Source organism: Osmerus eperlanus, chromosome 19 (assembly GCF_963692335.1).
Source record: "Osmerus eperlanus chromosome 19, fOsmEpe2.1, whole genome shotgun sequence".
Taxonomy (NCBI): Eukaryota; Metazoa; Chordata; class Actinopteri; order Osmeriformes; family Osmeridae; genus Osmerus; species Osmerus eperlanus.
Window position 1 is genome coordinate 14,640,255 of NC_085036.1, and position 14,527 is coordinate 14,654,781.

Consider the following 14,527-nt stretch of genomic DNA (forward strand, 5'->3'; position numbering starts at 1 on the left):
GTGTGTGTGTGAGTGTGTGTGTGTGAGTGTGTGTGTGTGTGAGTGTGTGTGTGAGTGTGTGTGGGGGGGGGGGGGGTAAAAGGCAAATATTTAAGGTGCTTGGAGAACCGTTAAAGTAGAAACAGGCTTTAAAAGTGCAGTCCATTTACCACTAGAAAATAATCAGAAACACGGAATGAATGTCGAAGCCCAAGGACATCAAATATGTATGGGTTTTTAAACTGTATCGCCTCATAAATCACTACACCACAGGGTACAACATTATTTTATTATTCAAATGGAAAATCAAAGCTGTTAAAGAAAAGATTTACATAAGATTATTCTCAAAATATTACAATCAATAATCACTTTTATTTGTTTTGGATTGATCTGAGTTATAAGATATTTTCAAGTCTACAGCAATAGAGCAACAAACCAATCACCTAAAAATACATTTTGGAATTAATAAAAAAAAAAAGTTTAAGCTAGATCATTTTGTTTTAACTTGAGCATCATTTGCAGAACATTTGGTTTATAAATGCTGAGTAAAATGGTTCATGTACGAGTTTCACAAATGAGCTGATGTTTGTTCCTATTTCTAGGTGCTGCTGAACTCTTGTGAGACGAGCGTCCACAGTTCTCCTAGATGGCTCCACTCTGCCGTGAGAAGGCTTCCTCAGGTCCACACTTGGTGTCTGCATACAGGGTTTTACTGGGGTCTGATTTATCTGTGGTGAAGGAGAACAGGAAGGAGAACAGTTACCTTTCTCCATTTCCACACGGAATGAAAAAGCATGAGCCAGAAAACCTGTATGATCCATTAAACCAGCGTCCCTGTTACCATGCCGACATGGTAATACAGTAGTTTTACACTTCTATACACCAACCTTGCCTCACATCACACTCTACTGTCTGGTGTTCAGCAGAACACAGATAACATGGTCCTATAGCAGGAAGCTGAGAAGATCCCCTCTCTGTCTTACCACCTGGACAAGAACAGGTCTCTGACCTCCCTCTCTCCCTCCCCTCGCTCGCTATCCTCTCTCTCCCTCCCCTCTCTCCCTCCCTCGCTACCCTCTCTCTCCCTCGCCTCTCTCCCTCCCCTTGCTCGCTACCCTCTCTCTCCCTCCCCTCGCTTGCTACACTCTCTCTCCCTCGCTCGCTACCCTCTCTCTCCCTTCGCTCGCTACCCTCTCCCTCCCCTCGCTCGCTACCCTCTCTCTCCCTCCCCTCGCTCGCTACCCTCTCTCTCCCTCCCCTCTCTCCCTCCCCTCGCTCTCTCTCCCTCGCTCGCTACCCTCTCTGTCCCTCCCCTCACTCGCTCCCCTCTCTCTCTCCCTCCCCTCTCTCCCTCCCCTCGCTCGCTACACTCTCCCTCGCTCGCTACACTCTCTCTCCCTCGCTACACTCTCTCTCCCTCGCTACACTCTCTCTCGCCTCTCTCCCTCCACCCCTCTCCATCCCCTCTCCTTCCCTCTCTCTCTCTCCCTCCCCTCTCTCCTGTGATGAGATGCGAGTGTAGAGATGCATGATTCATGACTGGAACATCAACAACACATAGCTTTGAAGACAACCAACACAAAGTGTTGAAAGAGACAATAGAACATTTCAGATGTGAAAAGAGAAGGGAAATATAAGAAGAGAGAACAGATCCCCTGAGCAGTGAGTATTGTCTTGCTAACTACAAATCATATCCTGCCGACAACAGAAGTCTTTCAAACCATTTCAATAAATAGACTGGCTACATACAATTGCAGATTGTACATTCTAAATATAGCTACATCTGCATTATACAGCATTAGGAAGTGTTGGTATAAAAGTCTGGGAAAGACATAAACAGGCCAAGAAAAACTCTGTGGCACGCAGCTGTGTTTTATACAGAACAGCAGTGAACCTTTCTGCTGTGCATCAACGAGAACAGCAAGAACCCTGTCTCAAGGCGCACTGATACATCGGCAATAACTGACAATTATACAAACAGAGAATCTGGCCTCCAAGAGAATCTGCAAGAGACATTCACTGGGACTTCCTCAAGAGTTAGAGACATTCACTGGGACTTCCTCAAGAGTTCAAAGGAGAAGAGCGTGAAGATTCAGTTTCTAAATAAATGATCCGTCCACTGCTCTTCCAGAGGAATCTGAAGGTTGAAGGTACAAAAACAAACTAGTTATGAGATTAAATCTTCATTAGGTGTTACTGAATCTAACAGCCTAGAGTAAAGGAGCAGATGTGGTCGGACTGATAGACCAAGACCAAGACCAGGACCAAGACCAAGACCAGGATCAGAACCAAGACCAAGACCAGGACCAGGACCAAGACCAAGACCAAGACCAAGACCAAGATCAGAACCAAGACCAAGACCAAGACCAAGACCAGGACCAAGACCAGGACCAGGACCAGGATCAGAACCAAGACCAAGACCAAGACCAGGACCAGGACCAGGACCAGGATCAGAACCAAGACCAAGACCAAGACCAAGACCAGAACCAGGACCAGGATCAGAACCAAGACCAAGACCAGAACCAGGACCAGAATAAAGACCAGGACATAGGAGGGAAGGCCAGGTCAGACACTACTAGAAGTCACATCTGGAAGAGAGATGCTGTAGTTAAAATGAATGCCGGTTGACATACTGTTACTATCTATCTGTTCCTGCATTGCACTCACCATGACAACACTTCCTGCTGGGGCACCTCCTCTTCCTGTGTGGCCGGCCTCCGGATCTTGCTGTTGTCTCCTAAACAACAATACGCAGCGTCAAGTCCCAATGGACCGCAGTGGTCATCAGCATCACCCACACGACCACATGGATACTTACCGTTCAGCGGCCCCTCCTCATCAGCCAGGAGGTTGGCAGTGGAGGTGCCCAGTCTGGACAGGGTGTTAAAGATCTGACTGTGTCTGTCTCTCTTGGCCCTGGTCCTCAGACCCCTGCCCTGCATGTTCCAGTGTTTCCCTGCTCCAGCACACACTAGTTCAGATGGATGGGTCGTCAACAGGCTTTTGCTGAGCTTGATAACAACCTGTTCATCTGAACCAGGTGTGTTGGAGCAGGGAAACATCTAGAACATGCAGGGCATAGGGTCTGGGGACCAGGGTTGAGAAAGGCTGCAGATAGCTGTGCAGTCAAAGCCCTGATGAACCCCATTAACTGTACCATGTGTTAAATAACATACTATTAATGTATTCATTTAGCGGTCAACCAGTGACGCACAGAGGAAGATTTAAACCTGCAATCTCTAGATCCGCAGTCACGTTCTCTAACCACCGAGCTGCACCCAGGAGGATACGGACGCTGCGGCATCAGATCTCTCCTCTTGGCTTTCCTCTTGCGGGTCTTCTCTGAGAAGGCTCTGACCAGCTCCAGGACCCTCCTCCTGGTGGCTGTGGAGCATCAGGAGGTCAGACGCTACTACCCTGCTACGCTGCTACCCTGCTACGCTACTACCCTGCTACGCTGCTACCCTGCTACGCTGCTACCCTGCTACGCTGCTACCCTGCTACGCTGCTACCCTGCTACGCTGCTACCCTGCTACGCTGCTACCCTGCTACGCTGCTACCCTGCTACGCTGCTACGATGCTACGCTGCTACCCTGCTACGCTGCTACCCTGCTACGCTGCTACCCTGCTACGCTGCTACCCTGCTACCCTGCTACCCTGCTACGCTGCTACCCTGCTACCCTGCTACGCTGCTACCCTGCTACGCTGCTACCCTGCTACCCTGCTACGCTGCTACCCTGCTACCCTGCTACGCTGCTACGCTGCTACGCTGCTACCCTGCTACGCTACTACGCTGCTACGCTACTACCCTGCTACGCTACTACCCTGCTACGCTGCTACGCTACTACCCTGCTACGCTACTACCCTGCTACGCTGCTACCCTGCTACGCTACTACCCTGCTACGGTTCTACGCTGCTACCCTGCTACGCTGCTACGGTGCTACGCTGCTACCCTGCTACGGTGCTACCCTGCTACGCTGCTACCCTGCTACGGTGCTACCCTGCTACCCTGCTACGGTGCTACCCTGCTAGCCTACTACCCTGCTACGGTGCTACGCTGCTACCCTTCTACGCTGCTACGGTGCTACGCTGCTACCCTTCTACGCTGCTACCCTTCTACGCTGCTACCCTTCTACGCTGCTACGGTGCTACGCTGCTACCCTTCTACGCTGCTACGGTGCTACGCTGCTACCCTTCTACGCTGCTACCCTTCTACTCTGCTACGGTGCTACCCTGCTATCCTTCTATGCTGCTACCCTGCTATTAGAGTTTAGAACATCGAGAGAGAGAGGGTCTCACATTTGCCCATGTGCTTGAGCTTGTCACTGAACAGGGCCTCGTCTGAGGCTGGGGTGCAGGCTTCGACTGAGCCAGACCCACGATCATCTCCTGGAGCAAGAACAGGGTTAACACACACACACACACCACAACCCAGAAAAGAAACGTTGTGTGTCTAAAGTCAGACCTAGCCCGAGGAAATCTCAGTTGTGTGTGTGTGTGAGAGAGAGTACCTCTCTCCAGAGCGATGAGGAAGTCTCGGTTGTGTGTGTGTGTGAGAGAGAGTACCTCTCTCCAGAGCGATGAGGAAGTCTCGGTTGTGTGTGTGTGAGTGTGTGTGAGAGAGAGTACCTCTCTCCAGAGCGATGAGGAAGTCTCGGTTGTGTGTGTATGTGAGTGTGTGTGTGTGAGAAACAGAGTACCTCTCTCCAGAGCGATGAGGAAGTCTCGGTTGTGTGTGTGTGTGAGAGAGAGTACCTCTCTCCAGAGCGACGAGGAAGTCTCGGTTGTGCTGCAGCTCCCTCATGAACTCATGGTTCTGCAGGAACAGGGCGACACGCTCGTCCTCCAGGTACCACCGCAGCTTCCTCTCCTGCTCCGTCTCCATGGAGACCCCCGGCTCGCCCGCCTGCGTCACCGACGACAACGAGGACAACGAAGACGAGGAGGAAGGCTGGGTCAGACTGCTCTGGGAGCACTGAAGTGGGGGAGGGGAGGAAGGAGAGGGGAGGTCAGACACTAACTCAGTGCCCTTCAGTACAAGATCAGAAGGAACATCACTGACCTGCATGGACAGAAACTGTATCTGGCATGAATAAACATCATTAAGACAGCAGTAACTCCTTCAATGAGGAAACATAAATCTAGTCTGTGGGTTGTGTCAGAAGTTAGGGGTGAGGAGTGCTGAGTCATGAGAGACCTCCAGGACCCGGCCCATAATGCACCTACTGGCAGGCTGTCCTGCTGCTGTGGCAGGATACGCAGGAAGTTGTCAGGGAGGTTGCCTAGCAACGGTGGGTTCCAGTTCCTGTAGTTGCCAACCGGCCGTTGACTGGGCGGGGGCTGGGCGTCAAACCTGAGGCAGGGAGAGACAGAGTCAGTCCACACAGCCTGGGAGGAGATATGGCTGCAGTAGCACACCTCAGCCAGCAGGGGGAGCACTGACAGCCTCAGGAGCCGTCAGCCTCACAGCATTCACATCTCACCCCCCCCAGACAGCCTCAAGCCCCTTGCATCTAACCTGGGACTCCTACAGCACCATGCACTCAGCTCATATCTTGACACATTCATTTATATATGATATAAGTACAGTGTGAATATATCTATAGGATTTAGTCTTGCTCCTTTAAGGTCAAGCCCCTCCCCCTCCTGCCTGGGTGGTGGGGCTGGCAGGAAGTGGTCAGGGTACTTCCTGTCGTAGATGTGCATGTCGTAGGAGGGGGGGGAGTACACTGGGGGGGGCTCCTCGTCTGAGCTGTCTGGCTCCAGGGTCTGCTCCAGCACCTGCAGGGGTTAAAGGTCATCAGAGATCCTGACCCCACATCACAGGGGTTAAAGGTCATCAGAGATCCTGACCCCACATTAAATGTCACAGAGATGCCAACCTCACCATGCAGAGCACATCTGACGGGTTAACTGTGGGTACTTCACACAGCATAGGACATGAGCTGTATCAGGGAGCCTAACTAACCCATCCAGCAGAGACAGCATGCAGGACTGGGTTTTCAGTCCAAATGAAAAGTGTCAACATTTGAAATGTGTTCTGCAATCAGGGTTTCAGTATCTGAAGTGTTGCTTCCACCTCAAGCAGTTAGCTTGTCATCGTGTAGAAACGGGTGGACAGGATCGCTGAGACTTGCCAACTAAAAGCTTTGCAGGTGAGCCAGAGTGCAATCCACCATCAGGCATTAGGTTCATCCATATTTTATATGAAAACCTGTTTCTCTTCCCCTCGGTGGTGGTTAGAGTGAAGGAGGGAATCACGCCAGGCAGAGAGTAATAAAAACTGCAGATATGTCTGCAACTGAAAGAGCTGCAGTAATCTAATCACACTCAGCGGTGGTAGCTTGGCCAAAGAGTATAGAAGAACATATAAGTTATTTGGCTTGGTTCTAGATTTACTCTCTGCTCAGTGATGTCACTGAGCACAGTGACATCACTGCTCAGTGACCACAGAGGAGGGAGAGGAGAGATCCTAGACCGGTCCAGACTGACATCACCAGGCTGGAACACAGCGCTCAGTACAACACACCCGAGTGACCTGCGACCCCCCTGGGGGCAGGGAGACTGACCTCAGGGAGACTGACCTCAGGAGGGATGCTGTCGTCTGAGTCGGAGCTGTCGTCTGAGTCGTGTCCGTCCAGGCTCATCTGCAGCAGACGGTCGATGGTGGCGTCCACCGCCCCGTGGTTGGCCCGCAGCACGCACTCGATCACCTCTGGCTCCATGCTGGGGAACATAGAGTGGAAGTCCTCCATGGCCTGTCTGAACTCCAGAGGCCTCACCTGGCGCCCGGGGCGGCTGTTGTTGAGCTCGCCGGGAGAGGACCCGTCTCCACCGTGGTCCACGTCGTCGTGGTGACCGCCTCCGCCGGCGCTGCTGCGACGGAACAGGCTGGTCATCATCCAGAGAGCCTCTAGCCTCCTCACCGCGCCCCTCCTCCGGCCCGGCAGCACCACACGAGAAATCTTGCCTGGCGGGTCTGGAGACGCCTGGCCTGGCTGACGCCTGCTGCTCCCCGCGCCTCAGATCCCCCTGGTCCCTGTGGGTCCCTGTGGGTCCCTGGTGGTCCCTGTGGGTCCCTGGTGGTCCCTGTGGGTCCCTGGTGGTCCCTGTGGGCCCCTGTGGGTCCCTGTGGGTCCCTGGTCCCTGTGGGCCCTTGGTCTATTATCCCCGCCTCATGGCAGCTCGCTCACAGACAGACACCTGGACACCCCACATCATCCGACTCTCCTCCTTTTCTCCTGACCTCTGCTGCTCTGCTGCGTGTCCCTGCTGCATCCAACGCTGAGACGGAGGCAGAGACGGAGGCAGGGGGACCGAGGCAGAGACGGAGGCAGGGGGACAGAGGCAGAGATGGAGGCAGGGGGACAGAGGCAGAGACGGAGGCAGGGGGACCGAGGCAGAGGGAGGCAGGGGGACCGAGGCAGAGGGAGGCAGGAGGACAGAGCTGCTGCTCCAGGTGGAGCAGACCACAGCAGTCTAGCAGCACAGCAGCACACCTCGCCCACGCTGTCAACTCCTACACAGGGAGAGAGGTCATGGCTGATTAGCATCACAATGACTAAGGGGACAAACTGAGTTCATTCAGAAAGCAAGATTTTGTGCCTTTGTAGACAGGCCTTGTTTTACAGACAGAGAAGAAAAAAACAATTTAGACAATTAGTCACAGAAAAACACTGCATTTTTCATCAAACACACACACACACACACACACACAGCGGTGTGCTACCCTTCCCACACACACACACACACACACACATTTACATTTAGTCATTTAGCAGAGGCTCTTATCCAGAGCGACTTACAGTAAGTACAGGGACATTCCCCCCGAGGCAAGTAGGGTGAAGTGCCTCGCCCAAGGACACACACACACACACACACACACACACACACACACACAGGTGTGCTACCCTTGCCAAGCAGGGCAGCTGTCTAATCATGTTACTTCTGGTCGGCCAGACCATTGCAACACCCCGTCACCCTGGGCGTCCACGTTCCCTTGGCAACGCTGTGACGTCCGTTCTGCCCTGGGTGTCAGACGGCCAGGAGAGGAGGGGCTGGGGGCAACGCCCGCCGACAGCTGTAGCGTGACCCCCCCGAGGCCTCCACATGTACCTCGTAAGTAGGTTAGAGGAGCTGATAATCCACCTCCCTGGCCAGGCCTGCCTCACATCACACACCCTGCCTCACATCACACACCCTGCCTCACATCACACACCCTGCCTCACATCACTCACCCTGCCTCACATCACTCACCCTGCCTCACATCACACACCCTGCCTCACATCCAACACCCTGCCTCACATCCCACACCCTGCCTCACATCCCACACCCTGCCTCACATCACACACCCTGCCTCACATCACACACCCTGCCTCACATCACACACCCTGCTTCACATCACACACCCTGCCTCAGGCTCAGGTCTGGGGGAGGGAGGCAGGTGGTACCTCTCCAGCCTGCGCCTGATGCAGCAGAGTCAGGAGGCAGCAGTGTTGGCTACAGGAGGCAGCAGAGTCAGGAGGCAGCAGTGCTGGCTACAGGAGGCAGCAGAGTCAGGAGGCAGCAGTGCTGGCTACAGGGGGCAGCAGAGTCAGGAGGCAGCAGTGCTGGCTACAGGAGGCAGCAGAGTCAGGAGGCAGCAGTGCTGGCTACAGGAGGCAGCAGTCAGGAGGCAGCAGTGCTGGCTACAGGGGGCAGCAGAGTCAGGAGGCAGCAGTGTTGGCTACAGGGGGCAGCAGAGTCAGGAGGCAGCAGTGCTGGCTACAGGGGTGGATGTTGCAACCTCATTACTGTGGATGCCCTAACCCTAACCTCATTACTGTGGATGCCCTAACCCTAACCTCATTACTGTGGATGCCCTAACCCTAACCTCATTACTGTGGATGCCCTAACCCTAACCTCATTACTGTGGATGCCCTAACCCTAACCTCATTACTGTGGATGCCCTAACCCTAACCTCATTACTGTGGATGCCCTAACCCTAACCTCATTACTGTGGATGCCCTAACCCTAACCTCATTACTGTGGATGCCCTAACCCTAACCTCATTACTGTGGATGCCCTAACCCTAACCTTATTACTGTGGATGCCCTAACCCTAACCTCATCACTGTGGATGCCCTAACCCTAACCTCATTACTATGGATGCCCTAACCCTAACCCGACTCTCCCCTGGACCAACAGTTATCATCCTCCTCATATCCATGGCAACCGGCCCACACAACAAACAGCCTGGCGTGTTAGTTTGTGTCGGTCAGGTAAGGTAATCCTGAACAACCACTACAGCAACTATCCTCTAACACAAGAACAGGTGGGCAACGACTATATCTACTGTCTATGTCTTACAGCTAAGCTTTTGGGAGAATATTACAGGAAGGAAAAACAAGCTGACATTCAACAGGTAAACATCAAACAAGCTGACATTCACCAGGTTAACATCAAACAAGCTGACATTCACCAGGTAAACATCTGTAATGTGAATGTATGTATGTATCTTGGGTTTGTTTTTGTTCCAATCTTGGGTCTGTGAAACTTCCTCCACACAAACATGCCTCCTATCTGCAGCTGTGCAGTGACAGATTAGACACAGAACTCCCCTTACTGTTAAACAACAGATTTACACTCCAGCTGCCAACAGGGAGACAGAGATATACAAACTGAGGAGACAGAGAGAGTCTCTTATCTCTCCTGGCCGCAGGAAGGCAGTAGGGACAGCGAGTCTATCCCCGCAGTCACACCCTTCACAACAACAGCTCCATAACTCATTCCCGCCAAGCTCCTCAGAGGAAACTTCCTCAACTCCCCTGAGCACACCGCCCAGTGAATAGTTGAGATGTGACACTTGAGATGTGGGGACAGTGTGTCAGTTATATATTAAATTGTTGATGTAATCATCTCGCTATTCTCTTTTTAAACACATTGCATGTGACGATATGAAAAACGTGGTTTGCTATACTTGACTGCTTCATCGCCACATGCAGATAAGTTATCAATATATATTCTGGTCTTTCTCTTGCTCACCCACAAACACCGAGGCAGATTATGTGCATTAATCACAAAAATTACAACCCGCAAGATGACAGGGTGGTGATAAATACTGCACGGCTCAGTTCCACGTCCAGTAACTGCACTGCATTTGAATCAAGGCAGTTGTTGTAGCCAAGAACCGAGTATTCGGTATTAACTTTCCCGGACTTACTCGTAACAGAGATGGACAACTAAGTAGATCTATAACACGCACAGTCAGGGCCGTTGTGAAAGCAGCATTATGCCCGTGCAAGGTGCTCCACTTTCATATCTGACCTCAAACATCCTCTTGCCACAGTAACCTAGCTAGACTCTCTGTCGGTGGCTGGTTAGCTAGTTAGAAGACTAGTCAACCCACCTCTCCTGTGTCATCCCAGGTCATTTTACAGTAGGCTGGCGAACCTCTCCTCTCTTTCAAACTGTGGCTATCTGATATTTAAATCACTATATCTTCGGTAATTTCAAAGACAGTATATCTAGGTTACACAGTCTTTATCATTAAGGTTAGCTAGCTAGAGCTAAATAGGTTAGCAGGTGAAGCGCGAGCACCGTGCGGCTAAAAACAACTGAGACGCTTGAGCTAGCTCGAGCTCTACCGGCAGCGGGAGCCAGGACACCGCACCGCTCCGTCCCCCCCCCCCCCCCCACAAAACATAATGTTGGACATCTCACAAACTGTCTTGCAATCTCCGTGTACCGTTTGAAATCCGAGTTTCCCTGAACGGTTTCAGCTGCCCCGAGGTCCTGTCATCTACGTTACCGATAGTCTCGTCTCAGTCAGTGAGGTGCTCTGTGTCGGTTGGCTCCCGTCGAAGATGGTTCACCCCGTACAGCTGGTGTCGCTCCACTAACGTCCCCTGGAAAGAAAGGGTTGACACCTTTTTGGAGAACTTTCCGCTACAATCATCCCATCTATTCGTTAGAGTTACGTTAATATAATCTATCCTCTCAATGGGAAAATATCTCAAATTTATGGAGACTCCTCTGTCCCCAGCACTGACAAAAGAAGCTCACTAATGCATCCTTTTAACATGATGGTACAGAAAGCGGGTCGTCCCCCAGTTTCACATTTACAATATGCTTTACCAGAGTGTTTTTTAAAACAGATGTCCTGTGGGTGCGTCTCAGAGAAGGTTGGTTCTAGCGAGATACTCTGGAGCTGCTGGCCAAAATTAGGCTGAGAGCAGGGCGCTCTCTAGCGGAGAAAACAGGAACAGCAGGCTGCTAAAACTGGAAGTCCTGGAGAGCACGAACATGGCGTCCTATTCGTGTCAAAAGCCGCGAGCGTGTAGATTATTTCACACGCATATTCATTCATCTCTCGCAAAATATAAGTAGGCCTACTCGCGCACAAATAACATGTGTCGTGACTCATGTTATGTGTCGTGTGTTTGTTTTGTTTTTCGAAAGAAATGTACGTTTCAAAAAAGAGAATTTATTTTCTTTAAGAAAAGAAAGAAAACATTTTCACTACTGCAGCTTTTCAGTCCTGCAGCCTCAGTTCTGCAGCCTCTTAGTACTGCAGCCTCTAAGTACTGCAGCCTTTCAGTTCTGCAGCCTCTAAGTACTGCAGCCTCTACGTACTGCAGCCTTTCACTACTACAGTCTCTATAATGCAGCCTTTCAGATCTGCAGCCTTTCAGTCCTGCAGCCTCAGTACTGCAGCCTCTCAGTTCTGCCGCCTTTCAGTCCTGCAGCCTGTGAAATATTTTTTTTTATAACCCTAACCCTATAAACAAAAAGTTTCGAAACGTTTTTCTCTCTCGAAAGGTAGAACAAATATTCACTACTGCAGCCTTTCAGTTTGCAGCCTGTAAATACTGCAGCTTTTTTTTTGGTGATAATGACATGAAATTTGAAAACAATTTAAACAAAGTTTTTAAAGGTTGACAAAAGTACAACCGTATGAGAGTGCCAGGCGCTCGGCCGCAGCTTTAACTCTCGGTTGTTGAATTTGTGCGTGACTACGTACATTTTGTGAGAAAAACAAACATACTTTATTCAGTTTAGAATTAATTATATTTTACTTATTAGAATATATAACAAGCAACTTCAATATCCATCGTACCAGTTTGGATGACCTCACTCACCTTTCCACCGGATAGCCACTGCTGAATACGCCATCACATTCAACTGATCAGGAACAAATTCACACTGAAACACACTTAACGGTTTTCTTTTATTTAGACAACCCAAATAAAAGGCACATAAAACATTGCGCATGTTTACGTAATAATTTGACAACCATACATTTAAAAAAAATGTAGGAATGTTTAACCTTTCTGCTAGTCAGAAAGCCTAGTCTTCATATATACAAAATTACCGTTAATGTTCTAATACAAAAGATTTATAAAAGGTTATCTTTCACATGTCTACTGTAACTACCACATCCTCAGAACTAAACTTGTTTTGTACAAAGATATACATTCAACTGCCTTAACAGGGGTCCAAGAATTTTCAATTCAGTTTATTTTTTTCATTAAAATTAAGAAATGTTAGAAATGTTCACAATCCCGTTTAATTTTTGTATTAAATTTGGCAAACAATAGGTAATCATAGTGCATTGCGTCAAATGCATAAGAAAACAAATAAATCAAGGGGATTAACAACATGCATCCTGTTTGTTCATAAAATTAACCGATTCCATTTTTTTTTTATCAGAGTGAACTGGCATCCACAGACCTCATCCCAATCGTCAACTTGTTTGAGGAATCAGGACACGCTAGTAGTCCTGTTTCAGTGAGCCTGTTTACATGGCTGTCTAAATTACTCGGCCCTCGTCAAGACAGCATGCCACCATCATCATCTAGTCCCGTTATCTGCATCCATCAATCAAAGTTTATTAGTGTTTTTCTTCTTCCTCACAACATCGTTCACTTATCCCACCACCTGCCCTCAGTCTGACACAGTTAACCCACCACCTGCCCTCAGTCTGACACAGGCAGACTGACAGTCTGACACAGGCAGACTGACAGTCTGACACAGGCAGACTGACAGTCTGACACAGGCAGACTGACAGTCTGACACAGGCAGACAGACAGTCTGACACAGGCAGACACAGTCTGACACAGGCAGACACAGTCTGACACAGGCAGACTGACAGTCTGACACAGGCAGACTGACCTGGTATTTGATCGATACTGGAGATGTGTGAACCGTTACAAACAACATTATTATTAAAATGGACGGCTACGTTCACAAAATGAAGATTTCTTGGATCCCTAGTCTCTGGAGTTCTACTTCTTTTAGAGAAAAAAAAAGTATATAGTGAGTTAAATATTTACAAAGTAACATGGGAAAGTCCAGGGTCAAGTTACATGTTAGACATGAACTCCATTAATAAGAAAACCACGTTTACCGGGCCTCACAGTGAGTTCCTGAGTGGAAAGTCCAAACTATGGGGGTCCTCACAGACAAAATAATAAGAAAAACAAAAGGATATAAAATATAGCTAACAAAACTAAAATCCATCACCAACATAATAGTGTGTGTGTGTGTGTGTGTGTGTGTGATCCTTGCTGGACTTTAGGATTGTTGAGCCACTAGATGGCCCTGTTATGTTTGTCTGTTTAACACTTGATTTGTTCTGTGGTAATACTGATGTTCAGTTATGAGGGATTTCAGTGCAAGACTCATTCATCTCTCAATGTTTAAAACAAAAACAACATCAACTGATGACCAAATAAAAGACTGCACCACTGCCATCCCTAACAAGAGAAACAAGAATTCTACATATTTAACAGTCAAAAGGGACACTGTCCAGATATCCACTTCAACAAGGGTACAAATAAACTGCTGATGGTGAGATACATTACCATGACAACTATACAAGTTAGCCACTGTACCTCAAGAGCATACCTTCTATTTGATAAAAACAAATGTAATACAACCGTGAAAAAAAAGAAAAGAAAATAACCGTCCATGCAAATGGACGCAACTGTCCCTTTTGTTGAACTCTTCTCCTAAAAACATTAAATACTGATTAGCAGGCTATAGTTAAAAACATCATAAGGAACACCCAACGGCTTTGCCAGAGAACCAAAGGAACATCAAAATCAGCTCTGTACTTATTGCCTTAGTTCATCGTTTCAGTCGTCTTCTCCCAGCTGCTGAGCTGTGGGTGCTTCAAGTGAGGCATGGACACACCTCCTCCAGCTCAGCTGCTGAGCTGTGGGTGCTTCAGGTGAGGCATGGACACACCTCCTCCAGCTCAGCTGCTGAGCTGTGGGTGCTTCAGGTGAGGCATGGACACACCTCCTCCAGCTCAGCTGCGGGTGCTTCAGGTGAGGCATGGACACACCTCCTCTAGTTCATCAGACCCCAGATCTGTATGTTAGCGTCACAGTTTAACACTCTTTATCAGACTCACTACATCTAGGTTCAAAGTCCTTCAGATTACAAGACGAAACCTACCTAACTTCTAGCTGTGTTCTCTGCTGGAGACGTGGGGGGCACCAGGGAGGCTCACCCCCCTGGTGCCCCCCACCCCCCTGGTGCCTCAGTAAACACTCTCTGCCAGG

At 49.6% G+C, this 14,527-nt stretch overlaps 1 protein-coding gene and 1 long non-coding RNA gene across 6 annotated transcripts; both read right to left on the reverse strand.

The window, feature by feature from the left end:
- Nucleotides 1–249: 249 nt before the first annotated feature.
- On the reverse strand, nucleotides 250–10,628 carry LOC134039937 (CUE domain-containing protein 1-like). Of its 5 annotated transcripts, none has more exons than XM_062486143.1 (10): nucleotides 10,366–10,628; nucleotides 6,549–7,498; nucleotides 5,630–5,760; nucleotides 5,206–5,332; nucleotides 4,735–4,954; nucleotides 4,279–4,368; nucleotides 3,270–3,363; nucleotides 2,798–2,850; nucleotides 2,647–2,716; nucleotides 250–707 (listed from the first exon to the last, which is right to left on the reverse strand). In XM_062486143.1, coding segments are annotated over exons 2-10 (1,119 nt in total). In that variant the 5' UTR covers nucleotides 6,882–7,498; nucleotides 10,366–10,628; the 3' UTR covers nucleotides 250–706. The 5 variants fall into 5 exon arrangements, with proteins under 5 accessions (XP_062342127.1, XP_062342125.1, XP_062342126.1 ...); XM_062486141.1 differs by having other exon boundaries at nucleotides 2,798–2,848; nucleotides 3,262–3,363; XM_062486142.1 differs by lacking the exon at nucleotides 250–707 and having other exon boundaries at nucleotides 2,527–2,716.
- Nucleotides 10,629–12,172: 1,544 nt separating this feature from the next.
- On the reverse strand, nucleotides 12,173–14,525 carry LOC134039484 (uncharacterized). The gene is made up of 2 exons (XR_009932784.1): nucleotides 12,929–14,525; nucleotides 12,173–12,896 (listed from the first exon to the last, which is right to left on the reverse strand). It is a non-coding gene; the product is annotated as an uncharacterized LOC134039484 (long non-coding RNA).
- Between the last annotated feature and the right edge of the window lie 2 nt (nucleotides 14,526–14,527).